The sequence below is a fragment of the Rhinolophus hipposideros genome (genome assembly GCF_964194185.1).
Source record: "Rhinolophus hipposideros genome assembly, chromosome: 19".
Taxonomy (NCBI): Eukaryota; Metazoa; Chordata; class Mammalia; order Chiroptera; family Rhinolophidae; genus Rhinolophus; species Rhinolophus hipposideros.
In genome coordinates this window covers 5,095,524-5,118,323 of record NC_138065.1, presented here as the reverse complement: position 1 = coordinate 5,118,323, position 22,800 = coordinate 5,095,524, and the positions used below count along the sequence as shown (strand labels likewise).

At 49.2% G+C, this 22,800-nt stretch overlaps 2 protein-coding genes across 6 annotated transcripts in view; both read right to left on the bottom strand.

The window, feature by feature from the left end:
• Positions 1 to 157: 157 nt before the first annotated feature.
• Positions 158 to 8,008, bottom strand: MTMR11 (myotubularin related protein 11). Of its 2 annotated transcripts, XM_081024996.1 has the most exons (18): positions 7,711 to 8,008; positions 7,259 to 7,349; positions 6,718 to 6,839; positions 6,427 to 6,487; positions 6,117 to 6,259; positions 5,561 to 5,639; positions 5,307 to 5,442; positions 4,968 to 5,055; positions 4,722 to 4,810; positions 4,513 to 4,637; positions 3,986 to 4,052; positions 3,686 to 3,756; positions 2,994 to 3,160; positions 2,528 to 2,701; positions 2,054 to 2,236; positions 1,348 to 1,641; positions 860 to 1,044; positions 158 to 264 (listed from the first exon to the last, which is right to left on the bottom strand). In XM_081024996.1, the coding sequence occupies exons 1-17, from the start codon at positions 7,774 to 7,776 to the stop codon at positions 898 to 900; spliced, it is 2,103 nt and encodes a 700-aa protein (XP_080881122.1). In that variant the 5' UTR covers positions 7,777 to 8,008; the 3' UTR covers positions 158 to 264; positions 860 to 897. The 2 variants fall into 2 exon arrangements, with proteins under 2 accessions (XP_080881122.1, XP_080881121.1); XM_081024995.1 differs by having other exon boundaries at positions 158 to 1,044.
• Positions 8,009 to 10,400: 2,392 nt separating this feature from the next.
• The window catches only part of OTUD7B (OTU deubiquitinase 7B), a 51,097-nt gene continuing 38,697 nt past the window's right edge, over positions 10,401 to 22,800 (bottom strand). For all 4 annotated transcript variants that reach the window (XM_081024777.1, XM_081024779.1, XM_081024778.1 and 1 more), the window contains 6 exons: positions 20,140 to 20,252; positions 18,389 to 18,516; positions 17,932 to 18,081; positions 17,227 to 17,341; positions 16,155 to 16,239; positions 10,401 to 15,168 (listed from right to left, as the gene is read on the bottom strand). In XM_081024777.1, the coding sequence (XP_080880903.1) occupies positions 13,960 to 15,168; positions 16,155 to 16,239; positions 17,227 to 17,341; positions 17,932 to 18,081; positions 18,389 to 18,516; positions 20,140 to 20,252 (1,800 nt within the window). In that variant the 3' untranslated portion in view covers positions 10,401 to 13,959. The remainder of the gene's footprint in view (positions 15,169 to 16,154; positions 16,240 to 17,226; positions 17,342 to 17,931; positions 18,082 to 18,388; positions 18,517 to 20,139; positions 20,253 to 22,800) is intronic.

Here is a 22,800-nt window from a genome sequence, read left to right as displayed (position 1 = left end):
ACCTTTTCCCCAAATTGCATGTGAATTCTGCAGAGCCTCGCGTGACCCGACCCCTTATTTCCTTAGTAATACGGTGGGTGCCATCTCTCTCCGGTCATACCCACCCGTCTTGCCTAGGCTCCTTTATTCAGACACAAGAAACAATGCCAGCGACATGTATAAATACTGTGCTTTAATGAATCCCTTAAATAGAAATGTCCCTACAAAAATATACAATTGGAAAAGACAAGGTGTCGCCCATATCCACTGCATACCCACAGGAAGCTGTAAGGGAAGAAATAGAAATTGGAATCAAGGAAGCAGCAAGAAGAGGTGAGATTGAGGTCTGTAGGCCAACTTGTTGGGGCCAAGGAACAGCACATCTCTGCTCTCACGAAGCTGGATATCCAAAAGGGATAGAATTGCCCTGAAGAAACAGGTGATCGTACTCTGGATTGTTTTTGTTTCTAAATTCTTCAAATCACAAGACGCTATATACCGGAGGTGCCAAAAAAAATGTATAGTAATGGGACACTTTGGTCAACGTTGCTCAAGCAGTAGTTTGCTTTACTCAGAAGGGTCTGGACGCTGATGGGGAACCACTGAGCACCTCTTATCATTGCAGAAGTCAAACGCGACTTGTGTTCATCTTTTGTTATCGGTATATATTATTACAATTTTAATAGCTTTTTTCCTTTCTTAAAATGTGTCTATATATTTTTGGCACCCTCTGTATATAATCCTGAGGAACCAAACATGACAGACCACCCATCTGTGATGGAAACAAGTCAGCAAGCTTGTTTTAGAGTTGGAGTGTGAAAGCTGAGGCAGCAAGATCAGATATAACAAAAAATCGAAGGATTAGACAACCCTCCCTCACCTCAGACCACCTTCTTCCCTGCCCATGAGAAAGCAATTTCAACGGGCTTGGGAGAGAATGGTATTTGGATCTCTTTTCTTGGAGTGATTCTCAGGAGATATTCTTGGTGTCCATTTCCTTAATAGCTCCTGAAGATGGGATAGCTCATCCTGGAGGCCAGAGATTGTCGGAGCTGAGAGGCCCGTCTGGGAAGGGGTGCAGACAGGCAGAGAGGAATATTATTGAAGCTCCATTATCTGCTTCTAAAATCTGTCTGCCACTTCTGGTGTCTTAATTCTCTTTCCCCACTCTACCTATGCCCTAAGTTCCACCTGATCTGAACCACAAGAACCTTCCCCCACCCACACTCCCAAACCTATCCACTTTGATACCAACAGGAATGGTATTTCACTTCCCAATCCCCCCAGCCCTTTGCTTTTCCAGATCCTGGAAACATCTGGTTCAGCAGTCAAACCCTTCACCTCCCAGGCCCTGCCTTCCTTTCTCACCTGGACCTCAGGCCTTCCCCTCAGGTAGCAGCGTCTCCAGAACCTGATCTGAGGTCCCAGATATCCAGGCAGCAGCAGCCCCGAGGGTAAAGGGCAAGCTCCCCAGTACGAGGGGAGCCCCCACTCCTGATCAGCCAGACTTTCAGAGGAGATAGCAGGTCGAGGGAGCCAACGAGAAGAGACTGCCAACATGGAGGGACTGTCGCGCCAAGGACAGAGTTGATTCATGGGGGTCAAGGCCCCTCTAGAGAAGAGCCACACAGAACTGGGGGGTCCAGTAACCATGAAGCTTGGCTAAAAGGAAAAGGGAAATCAACTGGAAACCTAGGAGCCAGATGACCCGTTTCCCCAAATGATCAAGAGGAATGCCCAGCTGCCTCCCACTCACACCGCACTAGCCTCCCGCTGAGCACTTTTATCTCTCCTCCTCATTAGGTTTCAGCCGAGGCCTCGGCACTGACTAAAATTGATTTTAGGGAAACTTATAAAACGTGTGCATGAGACAGAAGATGAGAACAAAAAGGATGCCCTCTGCTATTCTAGGATTTCTGTCTTCCTGGGGACAGTCGGGGACTATGACAGCTATAGAAGAGGAGTGGGAAGCTTTCCCGGGGGAACTCAGATACTGAGTCTTTCCACGTCTCCACATCAAGTAGGATGAGCCTGTGAGAAATTCAAGGCAGTTTAGGAAGTTTAGACACCTCACCTGCTGTCTAGGGAGCCAGGAATCTGGGCAGTATTCCGGGTCATAGCCAGGATTACGGAATTGTAGTATCTGTTGATGGCTGTATCGTAAATCCCAGTCCCAGACAGATAGCTGTGGATTAATGGAGTCCCCAGCTGGGGGCTGGGAATACCCTGGGGTATAGACTTGTGTATAGGAGTTGAACTGGACAAAGGAAACAAGAAAAGAGATGGTTAAACAAAATATACATACATATGTACATACATATACACACACATGTAATCCTCCCAGGTCTAGAGAGAAGTTCTCAGACTCTCATCTCTTACTCCAGGAATCAGACGAAAGGTGAAAGTCAAATCCTGAGAGTGAGCACCAACCTCCCCCCTTTCCCACCCATGGACCTAACTTTTCATAAATCAAGACTGAATTTCAGAAATCACTTCTCAGTGTGTGTGGGGGGGTGGGGGAGACAAGTAAAAACTGGAAGTCACTGACCTGTCCACTCTGCTTTCCACGTTCCCAGGGAGTGTCTCTCAAGAATGTAAGGGTGTCAGGAACCCTGACACTGTCATGAAGAGCAAGAAGGAAAAACTCAGAGAATTCAAACTCAGCTGGAAACTGCTGGAGGAGCTGCCAGACACAGTCCAGGAAGAGGAGAAACACGGGGGCCTGAGAAGAGGGAAATTAAGAGGATGGAATTGTGGTGACCTAAAGGGGGAGGATGACAAAATGATGGGGGACACGGAACAAGGGCCCCTAAGGAGATCAGAAAATAGAATCTGAATTGAACATATCATGGGTGTGGTCCTTCACGCCTCTGGGTCTCCCTTTAAGCTCAGTCTACCCTCAGGACCCTTCAGACCTTATTCACCTCCAACGGAGTATAATTTTCTGATGCCCTTACTTCTTTAGTAATACTGAATACTGGCCCCCACCCAAAACCTTCCCAAGATGTTCTCACCTTTTCGCTGGCCCCAGTTCCCCCAAGTCGGGTCAGGAAGGGATGTCCAGCTGCCACCCACTCTCGCTGCACTAGTGATTGGAAGCCAAGCAGTGTTCGGGCTTCAGGGGCTGAAAGCAGCTGGACGAGTGAAGAGAGGAGGCCATTGAAATCACGATCACCGCGCTCTGGGTGATGAAGAGGGAGAAGGGCCAAAGAAGGAGGGGCCGAGAAACTAGGGCAGAAGAGAATGAGAAAAGGAAACATAGCAAGGAGAAGTGAGAGGCACAGAGGGGAAAGTTTGGGGTAGGTAGGATTGAGAAGGCACATAGAAGTGAAGAGAAAACAAAGACCTTGAATGATTCACTTTGTAGACTCCACCTGGATAGAAATAACCAGCCTCACATGCAGGAGGCAGATTATAAAAAACCTACTTCCACATTCCTTCCCACACCAATCCCCATCCCAATCCACTGACGAAAGGATGGGACCAGAGGACGGAAACCCTGGTTAGGGACCACAGGCTGTAATAGGGAGACAGAGGTAGCACTGAAGGGTGAGTTAAAGTTCATGGGTAGTTCCTAGCAAAGGGAGAGGCGGGTGCTGTAATTAGAGACAAGGAGGCCTTATAGGTCTCCCTCCCTGAGCAGGATCCAGTCAGGTGGGTGAAGGACAAAGTCAAGTAATGGAGTGAGGTGACCCAAGAAACTCACCTTGAAGTACTACAGAGCGAACCCTGGATGTCACTAAGACTGAGATGTCACTGGCCTTCCGAAGACAAGCCCTGGAGGGGCAGGTGAGGAAGAGGACGGAAAAATGATAAGCTCGGAGGAGAGTAATGGGCCATGGGATGGAATAGAGGCAGAGCCCAAAATCCTGCCCCTTCTTGTAAGGGGCAATCACAATGGTCTTCTCAGGAAACCAGGAGAGTTCAGGGGCCATTTAGGCATCCACGTTAACAGAAGGTTAGGGAGGGTTGAATTATAAATCATGGCTAGAAAAAGAAGAAGTACCTGATGTAGTCCAACCATCGTGTTCCTTCCAGGGCTGAGAGCCACTTATCCTCAGCTACGGATGAATCTGATAGAGAGTAGAGAGGTCAGAGGGCAGAGATCAGGAAAACCTGGGATTCGGGATTTGGGGTCTATAGCCTGAAGGGTTAAGAATAAGTTGAGTCGTGGTTGCCTAAGGCTGGGGATAGGAATGAGGATTAACTACAATGGCCACGAGGTTTCGAAGTTCAATTGTGTTGACATTTGTACAACATTGTAAATATAATAAAATTCATTGAATTGAACACCTATGATAGGTCATGTATGAATTTTATGGTATGTAAATTATATCTCAATAAAGCAGTTTCAAAAAAAATATATGTTGGGGTCCGGAAAACAGGAAATCAGTCTGTGGGATATGGGGCAGTTGAGGAGAAAGCGAAGGATCAGGGGGCTGAAGGATTACTTGTCTGTCGCAGGCAAAATGGTAAACCAGGTTAGGGTCAGCAGACCTAGGGGTGGGGTGAGGGGTCAAAGGTTACTCTCACCAGGCAGGCAGAGGGCTCTCAGCTTCAAGTGGGCAAGGCGGACATCTGCAAGACTAGGCAGCTCGTCCATGGTGTCCACCAGGGCGACGTCGGAATGCCCTGCCTGGAGCAGGGACTCTACTGTTCTGCAGGGGAGGGAGTCAGCAAGTAAGGGAAGGAGTCTGCCCCGGACATCCGACCTTTGATTCTTCTCCTCAAACCTCCCTCACCTGACGTCCTCCTTGTTAGGGTCACTGGCTGTATAGAAGCCACCACAGCGGAGAAGATCACTGCCCCCAGGGTGATGCCAGGACAGGCGCTTCAAATGAGTCAGAAGAAGATCACTGTGAGAGAACTCCTAGCCCCACCCTCCCCTTCCCCCACACTGACCTCCCAGGGGACCCCTCTCTCCACAATGACCCCTGACCTCCCATAACCCTCGAATCCCCAACCATTACCCTGACCCTCACACTGACCGGTCCACGGCCCTGATGGAAGTGGCCAAATGCTCTCCGGACCTCGCTGTCCAGAGTTCGGTTAGGGACCCAGAAGTAACGGGGGAGGCTGTGAAATTCAGAATTATGTCACATCTTAGCTCAGTGACCTCTCTATAATGCAAAGCTGTGATTACAAGAAAGCCACTTAGGAGGGGATCATTCCAAGAGATACCAGGTGTAGAGATCTAGGAGGTACGGGGCATAGCTTCGTAGAGGTCCTAGGAGGCCGGAGTATGTGGGAAGCATCGTTTTAGAGGATCAGAGAACTGTGGGAAGACTGGGAGGGCTACAGGGCTTGGGGAGGCCTGGGGGAATCACCTGGTGGCTACGTCAAACCTCTCATTGACGAGGCTGACCCTCCAGGCGCTGGCCCCCTGCTTTTTCCTCTCAGTCTCCCAGTCTTCTGATGTCTCCAAGAGGGGAATAGGTGGTTTTCTGGAGCCAGAAGTCTGGCCTAGGGCAGGAGTGAGGAGGGAGAGGGAACAGAGACAGCGTCTCAGATCTTCTGTCTTCAGCCAGCCTGTGTGTTCCGACTCGTTACCCCGTCCTTACCCCAAAGAGCCCACACGCACCAGCCTTGCTCAGGATTATCCCTGTGTACTGTTGGGCTCGACTGCTCTGAGCTCTGGCCTGGACAATGGCCATGGTCACCTGTGGAGGAAAGGACAGTCCATCCTTTTGGCTCAGACTGAAGTGAAAAGAAGGAACTGGGGCCCATGTGTTGCTTCACTGTCTTTGCCACCAACGGAGAAGGACAGGGAAGGCAGCCCCTAACGCAGGGAGCTTCACAGGTCTGGGGCTCGAGCTCAGGAGAACACATAGAACCCCAGAATCCCAGAACATTGATTCTGGGAGGAATCTCAGGAATAAGCTCCTCCAACCCTCCCTGTTTTTCAAAAGAAGACACTTGCCCACAGTCACACTCCCACTCATTGGCAGAGCTGGGCTACAATTCACGCCCCTTACTCTCATTATGTCATTGATTCCAGCCTCTTAACTTCTCCTGGAGGAAAGGAGCAGAGAGAGTGATGAGAGGGACCCTGGGAGATAGGGGACTATTGGGAATTGCCAGGGAAAATATCCCAAAGTTCTAAGGGGAGGAGGGACCATGGATTGGGGGTCTCTTACCTGAAAGGCCTGAGGCTCTAATCCTCCAGCCTCAAAACCAACTCTGAGCAGCCGGAAGTCTCGCCCATGGATCAGAATCTCCTCAGGGATAAATTTAAGCAGGGACCCTGGACGGTGGAGTTGGACTCGGGCCAGGCCACTCACTGAAGTCAAGAGTTAGACAGCAGCGCAGCCACGGGTCAGGGTCCCTCTGGGAGGAACTCTGCCCGCCCATCCCACTGCATCCCTGGCTGTCCTCTGAGAATAAAGAAAGGATGAGGAGGGGTTCCAACAACCCCAGTGAGCCCCTTCACCAAACCCCCATACTTACCAGCCTCTAATCGCCCAATGTTGACCAGGGCAAAATCATATTCACTGCTCAGGGGCGTCTCCTAGAGGAAACGAAGCACATGACTGATGCGAAGACATTTGAAGTTTCACTCATCCTGTCTCTGCAGCCCCTCACCTCTCCAGACCAGTCCCCACTGACTATCTCGGATACACTGAAAAAATAGCCCTTAAGTGTAACTCTATCTCACTTCCTGTAATGTTTGTCTAAATCCTTCTGGACCCCCCAGCCATTTCCAGCTAGCTGTCCTTTCCATTGGCCTAACCGTCTCACCTGACTCCGCTGCCATCCACAGGGCTGGAAGGTGACCCTCAAGTTGGTGCAGATCAGGGTTCCAGGCAATTCAGGTTCCAGCCCCTTCCGCACCCCTGGGGCCCATGCTAGGGTCTGCTCCCCTATAGGAGAAGAGGACCCAGATTATGACTATTTCCAGTGTTGTCCACACTTGTATACACCTACTCCGCTGAGACAGGAGGGTCTAAAGAGGGAAGATTAAGATCTTTCTCTAACTCCTAAGAATGAAAGCTCAGGAGGAGACAATGTGTATTCTTTCACTCTAGCGCCTAGAACAGTGCCTGGCACATAGTAGGCACTCCAATATTTACTGAATAAGTAAACGAGAAAAGGGGTAACAGGGTCAAGAGAACAAAGCGACCAACCTCCCAGCCAGCTCTGGACAGAGAGAAGAGCACGCCCAGGCAAAAGCACTTCCAGCCGGGAGAAATACAGAGGTATCTTTGGCAAGGGTATGAAACGAGTTTTGAGTTGGATGAAATTTGAAGGTGTCTCTGGAGATCAGAAAGGCAGTTATTACCTGGGAGGCATCCAGAGTGCAGGCAACTGCCAAGCTGATGACTCCGGAGCTCCGGCATCCCACTGCCCTGGACAGACTTTGGTCCAGAGAGCTGTGAAGGGTGTAGGGTGAATCCCCAGGCCTCTCCGACGCCGAGGTCGGGGATCACCTTAGCAGCCACCTTTGGAGGCCTACACTTAGACTCTCAGGGGAAACTGAGATCGGTGGCTGTGGGGAGCCCAGGACCAGGGCTGGCAGACAGTAAAGGGAGGGGCTGGTTAATGGATAATGAGACAATGAACTTGAGACTGTGTAAAAGACACACTAAGCTCCATCATCAGCTGGAGCTGACATGAGACACACCCTCCTCCAGTCCTAGATCCTTTTCTTCCCTCTTTTAGCTCCACATCATCCCCATTCACCCCCTCTTGCCTACCGCCCCTCTCCCCCAAGCCCAAGTTTCCTTGCCTTACCCCCATCTCTGGCTCCTCCTTCTGGGGGGCGATGTTGAAACTCTGGCCCCGGCCCCCCCACCACATTTCTCCGGCTCCATCCGGGGACGGAGCAGATAAGGGTGGGAAACCTTGAAGATGCTCAAGCCCCTTGGGGAGAGGCTGAATCTTGTAGTGGAGAAGCAGTTAGTCAGGGAGAAGGGCGGAGGGAAGACTTAGGGGAAAGGAGCGTTTGAAGTGCACCGAGCACGAGTTGGGGTCTTTGAAAGGTGTGTCCAGCTCAGCTAGAAGAGGCTCCTCGGAAACTTCAGTCGCCTCTGGAGAGGGCGGGAGAGATGCCCAGCCCCTTAAAGGAGCATACACACAATTTTGGGAAAGTGGAGGAGCTTGGGAAAGGTGAGAAAAAAATTGGGAACCGGGGAAAAAAATACCCAGATTCCCTTTTTACCCCGCTTCCATTCTCTTCCTGTTCTTGAGCACTGGAGACTAAGGGGAGTAGTACCACCGGGTATTAAACTGGGACAATTTGGGCCACTTCTCCAGACTTCCTCAGTGATGGCTTCCTTGGGAAGCTCAGCTTTTTTTTTTTTTTTTTTATAGCTTACAGGGGGCGGGGGTGGAGGAAGTGGGAGGAACGCAAAATAGTTGAGGCCTCCTTACTGCCTCCCTGACAGACCTGACAGACGTGGTTGAGAAGTAAATGGAAATTGGACCTTTGGGGATTTTTACCTGGGGAGACCCAAGAACTGGGGAGGGGGCCGTATTGGTGTTTTTCTACATCCTTCTCCAAAGAGCATGAAACACCTCATGTAAAAGGTGCAGTGGAAAAGGAGAGAAATTAAACTCTCTCCAGGATGCTGACACAAGTACAGGTATGTTTATGTGCACGTTCTGGGGTGGGGGTGGGAGGCCCAAGGAAAAGATCTCAACACACACACACACACACACACACACACACACACACAATTAGAAACTGGAGCCCACAGGTACGACCCCTCCCTCCAACCCAGACACCGGATCTACAAATTAATAATTCATGTTCCAGACTTTGAAAGCTGAAGGCTGGAAACCTCTGTTCAGTTCAACAATCCTATTCCTGCCCCCTCCCCGCTGCAACCCAAGAAGCAAGATGGGGGTGGGGCACAAGGAGGGTAAGTAAAGGAACTGCAGCAGACCGAGGGGTAGGAATGCCCCAATCTACATTTAGGTATGAAAAAGACAGGAAATAAAATACAAAGTAAGACTTAATGAGCTGCTGTTTTATTGATTTTGAGTCTGTACAAAGGCAGCAATCCTTAGGTGGGGACCCCAATTTTCCACAGCGACATTCTATTCTCTCCAACCCCCACCACACACACCCTTCCGGCCTCGGCTATAAAAGTTCCCTGTCTTGGCTGCAACTGTGGAAATAGTGAAAATATTGTGACAGGGAGTCAATCTGGAACAAAGAGGCATACACCTGCTGTGAAGGTGGCCCATGAGCTAGTTATCCAGATTCTCTAAGTCCTAAAAGCTACTGAGCACCCCCACCCCCACCTGCATTCCATGAGCTTCAATCTCCGGGAAGAAAAACTTCCCAAGGTCTGTTGCAATAGGAAGAGGTGTGTACCACAATTTTAAAATCTCATTATCCACTTTCCTTGTCCCCACCACCCTTCATTCAAGAGCCTCATTCTATTCTTTAATTCTTTGAAGTGTAGGAGCAGCAGAGGAATAGGGGAAACGTCAGGGGCTGGGGGGAAAAGAAATGGGTGACTCGGATCAGCACCCGACCAGGAATGCAATGGGGGCAGCAGCTGAGGGTTTAGTAACAGGAAAACCACCTGTCATCACCCCCCACATCCCCAGTGGAGGGTTTAGGGGGTGAAAGGAATGGTGGAAAGGCAAGCGGCTATATCAGATTTTTCCATTTTAAGAATCCAGGAGTGAGGGCTGCTGGGAGGGGCAGCTGGAGGTGGAGCTGACTGACTCACAAGATGAGTCACAGATCCAGTTAAAAGCACAGAAAGAGGCCACAGCCCTCCCCACCCCCACTCCTGTCAGCCAGCTTCCCTTACTTTTCCAGGGCCCCCCTTCCCCACGCAGCCATTGAAGGGAGGTGGCACGGAGTGTCTACATAGGAGACTTCATAATAAATATTTGGTTCATCAACTTAAGTACAGGGGGCCACACACCCTGTGATTTGCAGACTGGTTCTCTACAAAGTGAGACAGTGCCTGGATGCCTCACTGAATCTGCAGCCTGGAGGGAAAAAGAAACTAGAAAACTCTGGGGTGCAGGTGATTCCAGGCTAGGAAGGGGCTTCTAAATCTGTCTTCTCACCGTGGCTATGTGTCTGGGGCACTGACTTCTTGGAGAAAAAGGAGGACAGAGTCCAGAGGTGTCCGAGAAACTCAGGAAGTTCCTTCGTTGGCAAAGAAAAAAATGTGACTGGAACCCTGGACGAATGGCTAGTATGAAAGCTACGTCCTCAGAAGTCATTAAGAACCAGTTCCATTCGTTTCGGCCCAGGATAACCTCCCAAATACAGAATATGAAGTCATTGCTAATTTTCGCTTGTTTTAGTGGTCTGGGAGCTTTAGTTTTGCTTGAAAAACTGCATCAACAAGAAGGTACGTCCCTCCAGACCCTGTACACCGTTTATCACCAGCCCCACTCCGTAAAGAAACTGAATCTTAAAAATATTTTCTTTTATATAATCTTTTTATTTTGATGATAGAATCCAGTATGAGGGGAAAACTTTTGGTTAAATCTTGTGACTCTCAATGAAACCAGCATAGATTAAGGGAGGAGGTTGGAGGCTTATCCTATAGTATACTTGTTCCATCAGGGCTGGGGGAAACTCGGGTGGAGAGGTAGCACTGTCTTATGAGGGGAAATTTCCCCTCTCCAATAAAAACCTCAGTAGGTACCCCGATGCCCTGGATTCAAGGAACTAAGTGCACTTATGGAAGCCTGAGAGATGCAATCATCCCTCATCTAGGGTTACCGGGTCTGCCTCCCCGATTCACCCATAGACCTCTCCTTAACTAAGGAACTTTTGCCCATCTTGAGTGCACGCCATCTACCACTTTCCCCCCTTCCCCCCAACACAGTAATTGCAGGCACTTGCCTCTTCCACCCCCTCATCTTCCCAAAATACCGCAAACCAACCGGAGTTCACTTCCCAGGCATTATTCCTTCACCTCCCCACCCCACACAACCTCTAGAATAAGGCAAAACAAACCTTACTCATCCCTATGGAAAAACATCCATTGATTCACGGTCCTTAGAATGGAGAGGGTTTTTTTAATGCCTCAATAAACAGTTACCTTCCCAAATTAAGAAAAATATTAATTTATTTCTTAATAAAAAGCTATAGGGCCTAAATAAAGCCCTATTTTCCCATCTTCACCCCATGGCCACCCCCACCCCCAAGTTTCCACCTTTTTTATTTGAAAAGAAGTCAGAAGAAATTGGGTTTAGTTAATTTATAAATCAAAACAAAAACAAACAGGACACAAGGTTTCCGTTTTTGTTCATTTGTCTCAGTTTTTAAAAACAAAAGTATTAACTAAAATCTAGTAACAGATCAAATCCAAACACAGCAGTCCAGTGGAGAATTAAAACTTTCCTGGTTTTATTCTCTGGGAATACCCCTGGTCTGTTTCCATTCCTATTGGTCCAGGCCAGAAACCTATCTACGAGGTGAGCTGTGCAAATTCAAGGTGTGAGTTTCAGCCACCTGTTGCTGGGTGCGAATGTTAAGGAGAGAAGCCGGCGAGGTGGTGTTCTAGCCCCAGAAACAGGGTGAGGTGGGCAAGGCACTCATTTGGGGCGCAAAATTTAAGGGGTACCCAAAACCCAGTAACCACGATACTATTTTAATGCAGTATTTTTTGAAAATCAAAACTAAAAAAAAAAAAAAAACACCAAAAAAACCTCATAATGAACAAAGTGTCACAATTTTAAATAACGACAGGATTCCACCGTACTTGCTCAGCTCAGCCTTATTTCCCTCACCCTAATCCCAGTCCTGTTGAATCCTGTCTGTAAGATTTTGGTATTTTGTTTATCATGGATTTTTTTTTTTGCATTACTTTTTAAAAATACTGCATTCCCACAGTATTTACCTTGACTACTGAGTTTCTCAGGACACTCTTCCGTTTCGTACCTGAGGGGAGTGCTTATCTCCTACCATCCCAGGCCTTCCAGAATATATACGTCTTCTCCTTTGGTACCTATCTCCCCTGACCTCATTGCTTCCTTGAAACCAGTCTATTTTCAAATAACCGCCTACGGACTCATAGCCATAGGAAATGATTAATTTGATCAACAGACTATCAGACTTGGAAAGTAAGTGACTTTCAAGTTTGTTGAGGAAGAACAGTTCCAATAAACAGGACAGTCTTGGTGGCTTTGTTACCAAGGGGGAAACAGGATGACAACTTTCCTGATTGGGCAGAAGCAACATATGGCAAACACAAGTCCCCCCAACACACACACCCAGACCGTGTCTGCCTTAGATCAAATGTGGGGATTACATTTCACGGGGTGGGTCATGAGTACATACCTCCAAGGAGAAACCCAAATAGAGAAAAATAGCCCCAGTTAACATCTGGACGCTTAAGTACACTTATTCCCCTTCTTGGTATGCACCCAGGAGTGTATACAATTGCATAGTTGATTTTTTTTCCCCCGAAAAAAAAAATAAAAACAAAGAAAAAGGAAAATTGGCCCAGGATAGGTCCTCTGGCTTAAAGCTCTTAAAAATGGTGCTGGCCAGAGTGTAGGCTGTCCAGACTTGTGCTTTGTGCAAAATGCAAAGAGCTTCCCCACTGTGTCCACTCCCACCCCCTGGGGAAAGGGTTGGCTCAGGGAAAGGGGGATCCTAAGACAGATAGAGCTCATTGGGAGTAATCTGTGGTCATAGTTCACTAAAATAGATTTCTCTACCTTTTTATAAATTGTCCCAACCCCTACCCTATTTTTCAACATCAGTCCTATTATCAAAAATATCTTCTTACAAAGTATGCTTTGTTATTTTAATAAACTAACCACAGATTAAGGTCAGCTATGGCTTAACAGAAGAAGCCAGGATGTTCAGTTCATTCTCCAAAGTACAGAGGAAGGAGAAGGAATCACTTAAATAGGGGGAAAATTGATTTTTTAAAATGTTTTTGCTTGCTGGGGTCTTTTTCTTTTCCTTAAAAAAAAAAAAAGTCAAAAAAGACAGTTGCCTTCTACAGAAATGCAGCAGCAGAGGATGGTAGCGCTCTATTTAGGTTTTTGGTTTTGTTTGAAACAGTCTGGCCAAAGGTCCATCCTCCTCCCAAGGGGCACGCAAACCCCCATATGTGGTTATTGCTAAGTAGTGAAAAAAAGGTCACCTCTGCACCAATTCACCTGGAGACAAAGTCAACACACACAGCTGCTCTGCTCATCCCTCCCTCTCTCCCCTTCCCCAGAGGGAACTTTTAAAAAAGTAAAATTAAAGTCTTAAAAAAATCACAACCTTCTTAACTCAGCTGAGCTCAGCCCTCAGAAAGGGTGAGGAAAATTCTGATGGGGGCAATTGCTTATCTCCTCTCAAACTAGAACAGATGACAGGTGGTGTTCAGAAAGAAGTAAAACTTAAGAGGAAAAGGATTCGGTATTAAGTCCTTCCCTTTCCCATCCCGATAGACCAACTTAAACTGCCTCCCTAACAGGCACCAGTGCGCACCCGCACCCGTGGCTGCCCTGTCTTTCCAGACCCTTAAGGAAGAATTGATCCCACCCTCATTTCTACCTTAATTCAAATCAACAGTAAGTATGTCTAATTCCCAGTTTTCCTCCACACTCCTAACTCCACCATGTGCTTTTTCCAACCTAGAAGAGCTTTGGTCTGTTTTTCTCTCACTGAGAGCCACCTTTGCCTCTTCCACCCCACTCCTGCCCCCCACCCCCAGCCTTCCCCTACTACGTCCTTTCCGTAGGTCCCGGGATGGGCCCAAGGGGTTAGGAGACAGAATCACCACCTCCCCCCTGGTAGCTGCTCAGTCCCATCAAGTTAAGATCTAGGAAGGCCGCGTCCAGCCCTCAGGCGCCATCCAGCCCTGACCTGCTCTTGCCCGCCCGCTGGCCACCAGCCGCGGGGCAGCTCTCCGGTGCACACAGCCTTCAGTTTCTAGCCAGGCTTCCACACACGTCACTTCATTTGCCCCGTCAACGTGGGGGCCGGGTCTTGATGAGCCAGTCAGTTGAGCTGGACCTTCCTTGTTGAGCCCCCTTGCCCTCCAGGGTCCCCACTCAGAACCTGTGCACCAGCAGCTCCCCACCAGGGTCCCGTTCCCGCCTCCGCAGTTCGTCCCGGTAACAGCAGGAGCAGAAGTTGTTCGTCTCAGGGTGTCCATAGAAGCTGCAGTTCGGTTGTTTGCATTTGGTCTGGGTTGGGGGAAGCGCCCTGGGCGCTCCAGGCCACCCATCCGGCTCGGGGGGCTCCCGGTAGCCGTTGCTGTAGGCATCGGCCACGCGGAAGGGAGGCGGTAACAGTGTGGCCCTGTGAGCGCCGTCCTTGGAGTGACTGCCTGGCTCCAGAGAAGGGCTGCTGTCCTGAGGCGGGTAGGGGCGCCCAGGAGGGCACTGTCTGGGGTAGGTGGCGTATGGTGGGAGGCCCCCCACACACGGACCCCCTGCCAACTGCCTCCGGGGTTCCTGGCAGTGCACCCCACCCCCAGAAGGCCGAGGGATAGTGAAGCCCCCAGGGTAGCCAGCAGAGAAGGCCACTGCCTGCGACTCTGCTTGGGGGGCTGCCAACAGCTCCTCCCCGCCGTCTGGCTCTGGCTTTTTGGCCGGCGGAGGCCCACTGCCCACCCCTCCGTTCATGATCTTCCTCTCGGCCTCCTTCTGCTTCTGCTCGGCCAGGAATCTCTCCTCAGCGTCAGCAAGGTAGCGCTGAATCATCTCCTCTTGATACTGGTGCCGCTGACCCATCTTCAGGGTCCCAACGAAGATGAACCTCCCCTCCCCCTGCATTGCAGTCCTCATGCTGCTCAGGCTTTGCATTACCTCCTGGCTGTACCTGCTCCCTCCGGTGCCCACAGACTCGGACGTGGGCTTCTCAGACACAGGCCCGTCCCCAGCCGCCTCCTCCTTGCCACCTTTCCAGCTCTTCAGCGAGTTCTTCTTCTTCTTCTCCAGTGTCTCGGTGCCACTGCTCAGCCCTGACGCCGGCCCCAGCCCCGCAGGCTTAGAGCCCTTGCTGGGCATCAGGCCTCCCATGTTCTTCTTGAGCTTGCTGCCCAACGTTTTGCCAAAGCTGCCCAGCTTGTTAGCCACGGAATCGGCCCTCTTCTTGTCCTTCTCCCGATCGCGTTTGGACTTCTCTTTCCGCTTGCTGCCCTCATTGCTGGTGGAGCTGCTGCCAACGGACTCCTTATCTGATTCCCCAGACTCAGGGGTGGACCGGGGCTCATCTCCAGCTGAGGCAGTGGGGGACTCAGGCTGAGCCAGGGGAGCCTGGAAGAGACAAGAACTGGGCTGTCAGGTGTCCCACTGGTTTGGGTTGGGGGAGGCCCCCAGGGACAGCCCTAGCCCGTCCATTTGGCTCACGGGACTCCCCGCAACCACCACTACAGGAATTAGCCATGTGGAAGAAGGTGGTGACACCCCTGTGAACTCCATCCTTCTGGAATGACTGCCTCGTTTCAGAGAAGGGCTGCTGTCATGATGGGGGAAGGGTCACCCAGGAGGGCACTGTCCTTCCCCAGCTCCAATCAGCTCTCCCATGGACAAGGGAAAGGTGTGTCTAATATGTAGCTTTCATCTCACCCCCTGCCTTCTGACTCCCCCCTGTAATAAGGAGATATTAAAATGAAGCCTGCCTCTCTTCTGGAGCAATGAGCAACTAACTATATACGAGACATGGGCTCTAGGTGAGGAGGGAGAATATTCTACAGACTCTAGAATGTCCTTTCTTACAAATTTCCTCATGCCAAATTCTGCCCCAAATCAAGTCTTGACCAACCATGGCCGCCAAGTCTAACCACTCCGTACTCCCTTGACTATCGGACACTCAGCACTGGGGCCCGTCCGTGTGCCCCAGCTCCTGTGCGTCTGCTCTGTGGTAACAGTGACGTCCCAGAACCTCCTGGATCAGAGGTCTTTAAGCACTTCTGTCTCCTCTGGTGCCCAACACAGGTCGCTGTATAGAGGGCTTGGGACAAATAACCTCAAGGGCACCAAAAGGTCCAGAAAGCTTTTCTTGACGACTGTGTCTTAGCAGTGGAAGGAGAGCGAGGCTGGAGAGGCGATGGGGAAAACGGGGGCACTGACAGCGAACAGCAGGAAAAACTTGGCTGCCACGTTCCAGTTCTTCCTAACCGTGAACCATGGGCCACCGCCCAGAAGAGCTCTGGAAGGAAAGGTCGCCTCTCTGGAAGGTCGCCTCGCTCTCCCTGTCCCTGACACGGAGGCTGCCTAAGGGGGGGCGGCGACATCCTCACCTGTGCCCCAGAAGACACTGGGATCCACGTGACGTTCATGTAGCTGTGCAGCAGATGCAGCTTGACCTCTAGGGACAGGATCACGCTGCGGAAAGGAGGGAAAGGGATCGCAAACATACTGTGACCTTGGAAAGCCAAGCACAGAGTGACCAGTGGGGAGCTGGGCTGGCAGAGGGCCGCAGGCCTGGGGACTCGCACAGGCTGGGTCTGAAGCACAGCTGCACCAATTACTAAGCTTGATGACCCCGGAAGTCACTTCAGCTGCCCTGGAATTGTGCTGGGTTCATACTGGCTACAGAGAATCATCGAGCCTGTAGGGTTGGCAGGAAGATTAAAACGGTATTTGGAAAGCACAGTGTCTGGAAAACAGGAACAACTAAACAGTAGCCATCATCATTATTGTAAATATTTACAAGGAGCTTCTGAAAGTCAGGTGAGCACTTCCTTAAAAAGCCATATACTCTGGGTTTTTAAATCAAACTCTCTCAGTTGGGTCCCAGTTTCAGGAGCCCAAACATGGAAGTGCTGGGTAAGAAGCAAGAGAGAAGCTTTTACATCCATATATACTTCGTAGGAAGTGTGACTGGGTAGGGGGCAGGAGGAAGCCTATACTGGCTTCTGGGAGGCGGGGCGGAGAGTGAGGGAGACCGTGTTTTTCTTGCTGTTTAAATTCCAGAAGGGAAAAAATCCAGAGCAAACTATTTTGGTCTACCATTTAAAACCCCCCTCTCACTTGGGATGGAAGAAGAAGTGTAAATTGATTTTCTGATCACTGTTTGGAGGATTCTGGGAGCTATCCACGCAAGAACACTTTTCATACGGAAGGAAACAACAAGTTGAGATCCCAGGATCCCCATCTCTTTCCTTCATGGGGGAAAAAGCAGCTCCACGCTTCAAGCGTCCTGGCGCCCACCCTGGCTTCCGCCTCTCCATCTCTCCATCTTCCCAAAGACACAGGCGCTAGGATGTCCCTGTCCTGCCCCTGAGCCAAGGCAAAGTGCCTGGGACACAGACGCTCTGTGTGGAAGAGATGGCAGCTACACAGCGGAGGAAACGACTAAGCCTGCCTTACCTGGCCAATCGGACGTTGTCACTGTCATCTTTGCCCCACTCCCAGCCCTTCCCAGGGTCCACAGCAAAGTGCAGGGGCAGCAGCTTATGCTCAGAATCTGTAAGTGGGATCACAGCTGGGGAAGAAAAGAACATGTCATTCAAGCGGCTCCTCAAGGAGCGAAGAAGGCAACCGAACAGACGGACTTCTCTAACAAGGAGCTGGGTCTGTCTCCACAGGGATGGCACGATGGCTGTGGTGACTTCAGTTCTTACCTGGGAACTACTCCGGCATTAAAAATGAACTGGCTGGTTTTCCCTTACCACCTAGCACCCAAATTAGGCCACTCATTTCCATGACTCCTGACCAGTCAGTCAACACTCACGATATTCTGGCCAGTTAAGGTGTGGATTCAGGGAATTCAATGTCATTATTAAGACAGATAGAGCAAAGCCCCATCTGGAAGGTTCTGTGACCTTCATACATAAGCTCTTTACTCTAGAACAGGGAGCAGGGGATACAGGCTGCTGTGTTTTTCCCCAAAGTTTTGTTTTTGGTTAATTTTAAAACCCTGGTATATCTTGCAGCTTAGTAAGACCATATCAACCCTGGCCCAGCTTGCATGTCACGGAATTCTTTCCTCCTATATTCGCTCTCATTTCAGTTTTTCCAAGTGCAAATAACGCAGACCGAAGACACCCGAGACCCGGACACTGCATTCAGCACCTTGTTCCTTGGCATTCTCCTTCTGCTCCATGGACACAAGTGCAGAAAAGTGGGCCTGATCGTAAGCGAGCACCAGAGGGGAGCGGTGACACTGGCTGGCTGGGACCTCCAAGGGCAGATAGATTCCGCCAAAGGGAATAGGGGCGAACGCTGCGGGAAACCACAAAGATGATTATTAAGGCTCTGTTCTTGCCTACTGGGCAATCCCTCTACCCCACTCTGCCAACTGAACCCCCCTTTCTTTCCAAGCCCTGCTGAATAATTCTTTCCTAAGAAGCCTCATCAGTGAACCTCACCTGCTTTACTCCTGAGAATCTCCTGCGAATTCTGCATTGTCCTGATCTACACCGTTCTACACCCGAGGGTCCGCATATCCCCGGGGTTCCTGTGCCCCTGCCAGTCCTTAGCCCACGGCTCGGCAAACGGGGAGCTCGGCACGGGGTGTGGACTGACTCACCTTCTCCCCCCGAGTCCCTCAGCATGGTGTCTGCCACCACCACGATGGGCCTCCTGAGCACGTGGGCAAGGACGAAGACGTGGAATTCTTCTAGACTCTCATAGACAGGCTCCTCTGAACTCTCCACCCTGGAGTTGCAGGAGGCGAGAAGAGTAGGAGGGAGAGGGAAGAAAACAAAACAAGAGACCCCCTGAAGACCAGTTCTACGAAGAGGGAAAAGAGGCATGTCCTTCCCTGGTTTTCTCATCCTAAGGCTGCCACGGACACAGTTGATTAGTTTACGCTACCAGGGCTGTTTCTTCTTCCATTTCAGAGATGGGGAAGTCCAAGAAAAGAGATTGGAAGGCTCTAGGGTCAAGGCAGCGTTAGGAATCTGGAGGCGACCCCTCTCTTAACACCGGTCTTGTTCAACCACCTTCCCCAGTTCTCTGCATCAGTACACAACCGGGTAACGTCACCCTGCTGCCTTCACCCACACACCCACCCACACATCACACTCATCCTGGCCTTCCAAAAACAAAAAAAGAAACAAAATGTCCTCCTCTGCTGTTCCCCTGCCATCTACCTAGTAGTCGACTCAGAAATGTGTGAAACATTTACTATTCTTTCTCTCTCACTCCACTTCATCGCCTGGCTTGGCCAGTTCCGTCTCGGCGTCTCCTAGGTCTCTTGGTCCTGCTTCCCCCGGCTTATCTGCAACCCACACTGTTGTCCACACGCACGACCCTCTCTTTCCTAGTCTCTACAATTGCCTCTAGCCTCCCTCCCTCCATTTCCCCATCCAGTCTGCTGTCAGCATGTTCAAATACACGAATTTGCTCCGGTCACTCGCATACACTCCAGTGGCCTTGCGCTCCCCCCAAAGCAGTGTTATTCAACACGCGATGCTTGCTATGAACACAGATTTCTGGGGCTTACCTCAGTCCAACTCAAGGATGGAGGTCCAGAAAGTGCACTTTAAACAATCCTCCCAGATTATTCTTATGCACAATAATGTTGGGATTGCTTATAGTTTCTAAGTTTCTATTACACAACATTTCAAAATTTTAAACATATTCAAAACTAGAAAGACTATTATACTAAGCTGTCATGTATCCATCACCAAGCCTCGACAGTGATAAATACTCCATCAATTTGGTTCACTGAGACCTTGATCTATTTCCCTGTCAGCCCCCACACCTACCCAACCCACCTGATGATTTTGAAGCAAATCTTAGACATAGAATCATTTCATCCATAAATATTTCAGTTTTTATCTCTCTAAAAAGTAATCTCTTTAAAAATTATCCACAATACCATTAATATCACACTCGAATAAGTTAACAATAATAAGATATGCAGACGTTCCCAATTCCCCAACTGTCGTATAAATAAATGTCCATACGTTGAGATTGGTTGACATGTCCATGAAATGTCTCTAAACTTAGGTTCCCTCTCCATTCTTATTGTCCTTGCATTTTATTTACTGAGGAAACTGGGTCATCTGCCCTGCAGTTTCCTCAAAGTCTGGAGAGGACACAATTTTAATTTCTTAGCATGGAACAAGGGAAGTCTTAGCACAGCCTCATCTGTCACGCTACATCACATACACCATATTTCGGCCGTACGGAGCTACCTGTATTTCTAGGACACACTTCTGTGCCCTTGCCATGGCTTCTCTCTTTCCTTCTAACATCCTCTTAGCACAGAGCTCTCTGGACACTGAGGAGTCAGTACAGATTATTCCTGCTCCCCAACTTAGCCATACTCACCCTCCACAGTTGGCTCCATTGGTACCCAGATGCATGCGGGGTTCACTTGAGGCGAGTTTGATTAGCTCATTCCATTCCTTCTGCCACTCCTCCTCTGTGTACACCAAGCCTGACTGTGTGAAAGACAGGTAGGGGATAGCAAGCAATTAGAGGCTAGTTCAAGGGCCAGTAGCCATTGCACTCACTCACGTCCCCCCACTCCCTATTTCTCTTAACATGTGGCTTATAATTGGTACTACGGAGTCCAATCTCTCCTTTATAGTCAAGATCCATGAAAGGAGAGTCTATGATCTCGCTCACATTTCTTTTTCTGCCATTCTTTCCAACCCATTGCCATCTAGCTTCTGTGTCTGCCCTCCAGCCTGTGCCCCTCACCCCCCCACGTATCACTTCACCTAACTGACTCTGGCAAAGGACAATTCTAATTGCCAAATTCAGAGGACTCTGGTTCTCCTCTTTCTTCGCCTTCCTGTGGCATTTGATCTCTTTAAACTTTCTTCTCCTTCTGCTTCTACAACACTACTTTCTCCTAGCTCTGGGAACTCTGCTATCCCAGAAATATGCCACACAAAATTTCTGTGTCGAAGATTTTAGCTTTGGTTCCTTCTGGGTGATCTCGCCTACTGCCACGATCTCATCTCCTGCCACCTCTGTGCTCAGGACTCCATCCTCTCCCTCTCCGGCCCAGATCTCCTCTGCATTTCTGCATTCACGTTCCGCTGCCTACTGAAGACTGCCACCTGCCCATGACTACCTCAAACTCTACACAGTCAAAACTGAACCCCTACTTCTTCCCAAACTCTCTCCCCTTCCTATGTTCCTACCTTAGTGAGAGCACTAACGAGCACTTAAACATCCAAGCTAGAAGCCAGGGAGTTGTTGAAGACTCTTCTCCTTTTCACCACCCCACACTCAGATCCCTTTAGCCAACAATTATTAAGTAAGAACTACCGCAATGGACCCTTAACTGGTTTTACTACTTCCAGTCAGATAGTCTTCTGATCCACGTTCTACAATGCTACCAGAAGTTTTCTAGAACAAAAATCTAATGATTGCTTCCTGCTACAAATTCCTTTAAAACTATCATTACCTATTAGATATGGTTCAAACTCCTTAAACATAGCGTATGAAGTCCACTTCCTGGCCCCCACCCATCTCTCTAGTCTAATGTTTTGTAATTGGCTGTCCTTCCTTGGATGTACCATGTTGTCTTATATCTCAGCGGCTAAGCTGTTCCTTCTGCCTGAAGCAGCCGCTCCCTATCTACCTGGGGAACAGTTTCTCAGCTGTCAGGAGAGAACTCAAGTATCACTCCTCCATGAAGCCTTTTAAATCTCCCTGGTAGATAACTCCTTCCTTTGTGCCCTCCTCCTTAGCAGCTACACAGAGTCCTATCACAGAAGTCTTTGTTGCGATAATGTATTTACGTGTCGTTTCCTGCTGCTACTCTGAAGGACCTGGCCCAAGTTTTCTGCAAAATGCCTCATGCCTACTATGTGATCAGTAATCAATAATTATATGCTGAGTGAAATAGTAATTTTCATCAAAGGAGCAGAAGTGGTACAAATGACTTAAAAGTATCACATTGGCTTTAGGATGTATAGGATTTAGGAGATGAGTCCACTTGTTATAGCTGGCTCACATTAGTATTAAAACGAGTTGGTACTGCTTAACCGCACACTGATAGAGGAAAAAGAGTCACAATGGAAAATGAGGGGTATTGGGAACAAATTTCACAGGAATTAGAGCCACTGTGAGCACATTCCACTTTTTAATTTAAAAACGACAAAGCCGTTTTCAGTTTGTAAAATGCTATCACAAATTTTTTTCAATTCAAAAATAATAAGAACAAGTACAGGTTATATATACGAGGTGCCCTGGTCACTCTAATATATAGTCCGTGAGGCAGGAAGATTTGTCTCCCTCTCCCTCTTAGCTACTTCAGCTTCCTGTTTTTATACACAGCCACTAGGTGGCGGAACCTTCTAGCCTGAAAATGTTACTGGGTTTTATTTACCACCAATTTCAACGCAAAACAAGGAGGTCCGGGAAATCAAAACAATTTGTTTGATGTTTGGTACTGGCTAAAAGAAGCCCCTTGGTCCATCACCCTTCTCGCACCGCTCTCACTCTCAAGGTCTGAGTGGTCTGAGCTAAACAACTATCTGACCACATTTCTAGCACGGAGCTTTCAATGTGCCCAGCAAAAGGAGTAAAAAGATGGCTCCTTTGATAGCCACTATTCTCTATGCATGTATTTCCAATGGGGGCTTTTAGAGGGATAGGTGGCTAACCAAGGACAGAACTTGCGGGTTTCTGCGTCTCCTGGCTAAATACCGCCATCATCGAAACAGACCTTTAAAATAATAGTTCAAAAGCTGGGATGGAACACACCTATCCTCTGACAGCTGTGTCACTTCTACTTAACCAGCAGAAGGGTTTTGTTTTGTTTTGGGCCTTGTTTTATCTACGGAGTGGTCAAATCTAAGGCTCAGGGATGGTGTGAATCCAACAGTGAAGGAGGAGATTCTGGGCTGGCAAAAGCAGCTCTCCCTCCACAAGGTCCGCTGCGCAGGGAGCCGTAAGGTTTGGTGGGATAAGTAACACGCTGCTTATTGGGCTCTGCCCCTGTGCTCATTTCCCTCAGGAACCTTCTAGGCA

Bases quoted from the DNA above. Each gene is read 5' to 3' on its own strand.
- MTMR11 (XM_081024995.1), bottom strand. From the start codon at position 7,776: ATGTGGTGGGGGGGCCGGGGCCAGAGTTTCAACATCGCCCCCCAGAAG. The intron at 6,260-6,426 runs GTAAGTATGGGG...TCTTGACTTCAG, and splicing joins CATTGGGCGATTAGAGGCTG to TGAGTGGCCTGGCCCGAGTC. The intron at 3,757-3,985 runs GTACTTCTTCTT...CTGCCCCTCCAG, and splicing joins CGATGGTTGGACTACATCAG to GGCTTGTCTTCGGAAGGCCA.